At 40.5% G+C, this 6,981-nt stretch overlaps 1 protein-coding gene across 1 annotated transcript; it reads left to right on the top strand.

Moving 5' to 3' along the window:
- The first annotated feature begins 786 nt into the window (after nucleotides 1-786).
- LOC102199912 (tripartite motif-containing protein 16-like) lies at nucleotides 787-2,518 on the top strand. Its single transcript, XM_013915361.1, has one exon. It carries the CDS (start codon nucleotides 787-789, stop codon nucleotides 2,446-2,448), a length of 1,662 nt encoding a protein of 553 aa, XP_013770815.1. The 3' UTR covers nucleotides 2,449-2,518.
- The last annotated feature ends 4,463 nt before the right edge of the window (nucleotides 2,519-6,981 follow it).

Raw genomic sequence — 6,981 nt, 5'->3', positions numbered from 1 at the left:
AAATATCAGTCATATTGATACCATACTAGTGTGGGGACTGATACTTCAGTTTTAGATTCTCTCTCCTATGCTCTGTACATTCCTCCCATTTCATCAGTAAGCAGACATGTCTTTGCATGTCTCTGCAAACATTACTGTTCTCCCAACTTACATGCACAGCTTGCTCCTCCTGTGCTCTACTGTGTTTTGTTGTTGTCATGTGACTCACTTCTTAAAAGTGTCAGTATCAGTACTTGGTAACGGTGTTACTGGCCCTGTATTCACTTGGTATCAAACAATACCAAAATTAGAAAGTTGGAAAACTGTAAAAAGAAATCACATTACTTCTGAACTTTGAACTTGATTGGCTCTTTGTTTCCCTATCTTGTTTTACCTGCTCTTCTCTCTGTCAACAGACCATCTGTCCCACCCCCACACATGCCATTGGTCCCACCTGAGCAATGCTTAGTCCTAATTGGTTATACATAACACCAGTATAGTGGATTCAAACAGGAGTGGGTAATTGAGAGAAGTAAAGCTTACTGAAAGAAATGCAAAGTAAAAGCATGGACAATAAAAAAAACACAGAAATACATAATCAAGTAAGGGGGAAAAAGGGAACTGTGAAATAATTCCACTGAATGACATTTGTCTACTGAAACACCCTACTGTCAAGTGTGACTTCCCTCTTGATTTCCTGAAACAGAGTGTAACCCGATACACACCACTTTTCCCTCCACAGTAAAACTGGTTGACATTCACCTTCACATACAAAGATTCACACGGGACATTCACACAGGACAGACAATGGATCAGGAAAAACTCTGCTGTTCAGTGTGTCTGGATCTACTGAAGAAGCCGGTGACTATTCCCTGTGGACACAACTACTGTATGAGCTGCATTAAAAGACACTGGGATAAAGAGGAACCAAAAGGAGCCTACAGCTGTCCTCAGTGCAGAAAAGTCTTTGCACCGAGGCCTGAGCTGGTGAAAAACACTATGTTAGCAGAGTTAGTAGAGGACTTGAAGACACCTGCAATCCGACCTGCTTCAGCTGATCTCTGCTATGCTGGACCTGAAGATGTTTCCTGTGATGTCTGCACTGAAAAGAAGCTGAAAGCAGTGAAGTCCTGTCTGGTATGTTTGGTTTCTTACTGTGAGCAACACCTCCAGCCTCACTATGACTCCTCTGCCTTTGACAAACACAAGCTGGTCAAACCATCCAACTGGCTGAAAGGGAACATCTGTTCAACTCATAATGAGGTGATGAAGATTTTCTGCCGTACTGATCAGCAGTGTATCTGTTATGTCTGCTGTGTGAATGAACATAATCACCATAACACGGTTCAAGTTGAAGAAGAAAGGAAACACAGGCAGAAAGATCTCAAGCTGATTCTGCAAAAAATCCAGCAGAGGATTCAGAGAAGACAGGAGGAAGTGAAAGTGCTTGATAAAGAGGTAGAGGGGATTAAAGTGTCGTCTGATGAAGCAATGAAGGACAGTGAGACCATCATCAATGAGCTGGTGAGTTACATTAAAGAAAAGGGAAAAAGTCTAAAGCAGCAGATACAACTCCAGCAGAAAGAGGAAGAGAGTCGAGTTGTAATGCTTCAGAAGAAGCTGGAGCAGGAGATCACTGAGCTGAAGAAGATGGACGAGGAGCTGAAGCAGCTTTTACACACAGAGGACAACACAGAGTTTCTACTCAGCTACTCCCTGCCTTTCAAACTCAACGATTATACAGACTCACCAAGCTTCAAAATGTGTCCAGTTAAGTACTTTGAGGATCTGCAAACAGCAGTGTTAGAAGTCAGAGATAAAATCAAAGCTTTTCTCGCTGAAGAATGGAGGAAGATCACTCTGACAGTGAGATCAGTGGATGTTTTATTGCCACAAAGCAAGCCTAAGACCAGAGATGAGTTTTTAAAATATTCGTACCAACTGACAATGGATTCAGATACAGTGCACCCTAAAATATTTCTGTCTAATCAGAATAGATCTGTGTCAAACACTGTTCAACATCCAACTAATGACTTTTCTTTTCAAAGAAAGGACAGGTTTTCCAACCACCAGCAGGTCCTGAGTAAGGAGAGTCTGATTGGACCTTGTTACTGGGAGGTGGAGATGAAAGGGAAAGGCCTTTCAGTTGCTGTGACATACACGAATAAAAATAACCTGGATCAAAGTGATTTTGGAAGTAACAATAAATCCTGGGCATTAGAGTGTTACGGTGACTGCTACAAATTCAGACACAATAAAATCACAACTTCCATCTCAGGCCCTCTGTCCTCCAAAGTAGGAGTGTACGTGGATCCCAGAGCAGGTGTTCTTTCTTTCTACAGCGTCTCTGACACCATGGCCCTCCTCCACAGAGTCCAGACCACATTCACTAAGCCGCTCTATGCTGGACTGTGGATTTGGAAGAGTTCTTGGGCTGACAACACTGCTACATTTAATGAGATAAAATAGACCGTCTTCATTGGTTTGTGAACCCATCTTGTTCTTTCCTTTACTCACTGATCAAATGCCATCATCTTAAGCCAGGTGTCACGGGGAAACATGAAATATGAATTAAAATCTGATAGATTTCTTTGTGCACAGGAACATGAACTCAGTAGCAGCTAGGTATGATGAGTGCCAGTGTCTGCACATGTATCATTAATCAAAATGTGAGAATTATTTTGTACGGTTTATACCGTTGCTGTGAGGTTTTCTGTCTCACTGTATGAATCATTCATGAACTTTCTCAATCATTTTTCTTCCTTTTACATCTTTTGCATTTTAAGAAAATAACTGTAATGATGCGTTCAGTACACCCATAATAATATAAAATCAGTTGTACATTTTTAAAAAATAATGTTTAACAATAATTATTGATTGTTAAAAATGAACTAGTGAGGGCAGTAGGTTAAACAGGCTGACTATTTTTAATAGTGTCTGCAGTATTTATTGTATCAGTCCAGCTGTTACATGATGTCATTAGTTTTGAATTTGTTCACTGTTATTGACCCGTTATCATGTTTGTAACATTTGTGACGACCTATATGACATAGTTGTCTAATAAAGATGAGTTTAGTTTTATTCCAACAACTTTTCACACCTTGAATATTTATATAATTCAGTAGATTTCGTATAGTGAGCATCTTGGAGTATAATGCAGGATTTTCTCTATCCACACAAAAATTGAATACAAATGTTGAGTTAGTTTTTTTTTTAATGTACTTTTAAAGTATCCTTTTAAACAGCTGTCATATATTATATGTCATTTTTTTCATCAAAATACCAGCTTAGGTTTTGAAACTGTTGAAATATATACGACAAGACAGGCTTTATAATTCCCATTAACATTCAGATGATTTGAATTCAAACAGAAGTGTCAAGCAGTACAAAATAATAAAGACAGTTCATCACCCCAATGTGATGCATGTATGGAGTTCTTCCTAGAAAGTATCATGTTTTCCTTTTTTCAGTCTTAAGCAATAGACCCAGGAGTCTTCTGTGTTCAGCCCCCCCAAAGGAATTAAATTCCCGGACAGCAAGACGGTCTTTGTTTTCTCCATAATCTATCGCTTTGGTTCTCACAGCACTAAACCAAATGGGGTTTCTCAGCTGTTCTCCCCTGAGGATGAATCAAAACCATCTTGTTACACATCTGAACTTTCAGAAGTCTGATGTGGAAAACCAAAGATATAGTCCACTTAGCCTCATAAGATGTTTTGTGTCCTTTATTGTGTGCTTGTGGGTGATCCATTGGGCCCGCGCTGCCACCTCATGGTAAGTCAGAGTATTTGCTTTGTAAACTACATGTCTCGTGTCCTTCCTCAGGTAAAGATGCAAATTAGCATGTTGGAGCTTGTTTAATCTGTTTCAGAAGCAAGAAAGCAAGAGCAGCTCAAAGCAGACTGTGGGTTTTCTCCAGGCTTTACTACTTCCTGTAGGTCCTGGTTGCATATGACTGTTCTTACTGGCCTGGCTCACTCCAAAAGCAGTCATTCTGTTAGTCACGCCACCTCATTGCCGTAGAAAAGCGTCTCACAGCCACTGAAACAGATTTAAGAGTAGAACATACATTTGGTCTCATGGTATTCCCAGTAAAAGAAAGAGAAACTCTCTGACAGAGTGCTCCTGCACACGTCTGTAAAGCCTTCTGCTCAGCTTTAGACAAAAAGCAGCCCTGGGAGATGAAGTCGTAGATAACCAGCTAGGTGATATCCTTTGTGGAGGATATAATTAAGTAAAAGATGGCCATTTAAATGTGAGACAACCAAACTGATTACGTTACTGTTTTGAAAAAGAGGACAGCTGTCATGGGGATGGAGCGGACTGAGGCACAGACTGAGAGATTGGATTTAAACAGTTCTTTATTTATCCACACCGGGTGCACTATATGCACGGGGGGAGGGGGGGGACACACCAGGGTTTTGAGGGTCCACAGGGTCTGGAAAACACAAAGCCTTCACACTCGCTCCGCTCCTCCTCCACATAATCACACTCAGTAGTCCATGGTCATGGACTACTCACAGAAACGAGGGTTACTCCGAAGCGAGCATGAGAAATGACTGAATTCTGCAGAGTTGGGTATTACTAGCTAAATTTACTCAATATTCCAGCAACGAGTAGCTCAGCCCCCCTGCCTTAAGAAGAGCCAGCAAAGAAATTCAGAATCACAGGTGATCAGCTGCAGGTGCATGGCCCAAGGGCGGGAGCTCAGCTCCACTCAGGCAGAGCGAGAGAGAGAGAGAGAGAAAGAAAAGACAAAGCAATAACAAAAGCATTTGTAGCCACACTGGGCTGGCCGGGCAGGCACAGGTACCCTGACAACAGTTGTAAGAATATGATTGATCTCTAAAATGGCACATTAGCAGGTTTCACCATATTTGTCCATTTATTCTGACCCTAAAGTAATAACAACGGAAGACTAATGCTGGTTAATAGTTTAATGTTACATTTTCTAGACACCTCTCTTGGGCTCACCAATAAGACAGTTGCCCGCCCTCTCAGCCTGGCCATACAAAATAAAAATCAACCACTAAGTTTGACAGGTTGCTGAATTAAGACATAAATATCCAACTACTCTGAATATGAGAAACAAAAGAAATCAGTTTAGTGTAAATTCAGGTTTGTAATGTTTATTTGTGTAATTTTGGTATTGAATCTGTTTAAATGCTGCATATGCAGTACCATACTTGTTGCTCATACACAACAGCGTTTAACCCCTTAGCAGTCCAATTAGTCCCCTAAACCATCCAATGTCCCGTGGGCGGTACGTCCGACTGCTAAGGGGTTAAAGTTCATTTCCTTCACTGGGCCCAATCTGGCAACTCCTGCGTCTCAAAGGAGGAGTCTCGAGGAATGTATTTGTCAGACACAGTCAGTCCCATCCGACCTGTGAAGAAAGCAGGACGCATGATTTCTGGTAAGTAAATACTTCTATGTAGTTGTTTATTTATTTCAAACAAGTTTAATCCACAGGTCCAATGCACAAATCTAACCTCTGTTTCAGAGACAAACAGCCAGCAATACTTGATTAACAGCACTTATTAAGCATATTTTTTGTTTTTCTTTAAATATTTGTAATAATATATGATATTATTACATAATGATAATAATGAAAGATGTAACCGGTCATAAATAAATCAATGTTTTGGACACTCAATGATTCTTGTGTCAATGCAACAAGTAGATGATCTATGATAGCTTCTTCTGTGTGCTCCCTTTGTCACAGAAGTGGCCACAACAGGTCGGTCCACATTTTTCATTTAACTGATTTTTACACTGGTGTCCTTCCTGACTTCCTGCTTATGTGGCAAATGTGTAAAAAACCACTTAGAAGAAACATTAAGGTTGAGACATTTATTTATTATACAAACTGAAAAAAATGGTCTCTTCTTTTTATGTGGACTGAAAATTATTGATTTTATTCCACCACAGGCCATCATGTGACAATGCAAAGCTTTTAATGTTTTAATTATGTTTAACTTGATAAATATTGGCATCAGAGACCCATGAAGAGCTACTACTTTTTTACTTTGAAATGTGTGTTGTTGTTTTTTTAATTACAACAAGCAGTCCATCACTCATCACTTCACTCTGCTTTAATTTCTGCATGAAATCAAATATCTTGATGCATTCTCAATCATCCAGGAAAGTAAACCTCCAAAAGTTGATTCTGTTCATCTGGACGTAGCGTTTTGTGGGAGAAACGTTTCGTCACTCATCCAAGTGACTTCTTCAGTCTCAGCTGACTGCAGGTTTCCCCAAATCTTATAAACAGTACATTTGCATAATGACTGAAACTAGCCCACTATAGGAACAATGGGCTGGGAGGTCAGTTCCTTAATCATAATTATGCAAATTCTCATGACCATTGATCAACAACCACTGATCAATGGCCATGAGTACCATTCACAGAGAGTTGGGGGTCTCACTAGGCGTAGCTCAGGGTGATGTACCAAACCCATAATGGTATTTCCTGTTTTTTTAATATTCATGTGACCTCAGCCCCCATAGAGAATGGAGCGGGTAGTATTAGTACGGATAGTTTTGAGGGCTTTCTGGAGTAGAACCAGAACCTGCTGCAGAGATTATATGTCTTGTGTGGTCTGAGAATACTTTGGGATCCCTCAGTTGGACCCGAAAACCTGGAATAGCCTGATATCACTGTGGACCAACTTTGAATAACCAGAAGATAGTGGGTGGATAATTAAGAGTGTGACGTATGCCTTTCTGGAATGACCTGATACATGCGTCTTCTTTTCACAGTGAAACTATTTGGCATTCACCTCATCACACAGAATGGCACAACAAGGAAGCAAGTCAGTAAAATTCCACTGTTCAGTCTGTCTGGATCTACTGAAGGATCCGGTGACTATTCCCTGTGGACACAACTACTGTATGAGCTGTATTAAAGGACAATGGAATAATGAGGATCCAAAAGGAGCCTACAGCTGTCCTCAGTGCACAAAGAGTTTCATATCGAGGCCTGAGCTGGAGAAAAACAGT

Source organism: Pundamilia nyererei, unplaced genomic scaffold (assembly GCF_000239375.1).
Source record: "Pundamilia nyererei isolate P.nyererei 1_Seehausen unplaced genomic scaffold, PunNye1.0 scaffold00292, whole genome shotgun sequence".
Classification (NCBI taxonomy): domain Eukaryota; kingdom Metazoa; phylum Chordata; class Actinopteri; order Cichliformes; family Cichlidae; genus Pundamilia; species Pundamilia nyererei.
The sequence above is the reverse complement of the archived record's forward strand: the minus strand, read 5'-3'. Positions and strand labels throughout refer to the sequence as shown.

Coding starts and splice junctions, on each gene's coding strand:
- LOC102199912 (XM_013915361.1), top strand. CDS start 787: ATGGATCAGGAAAAACTCTGCTGTTCAGTGTGTCTGGATCTACTGAAG.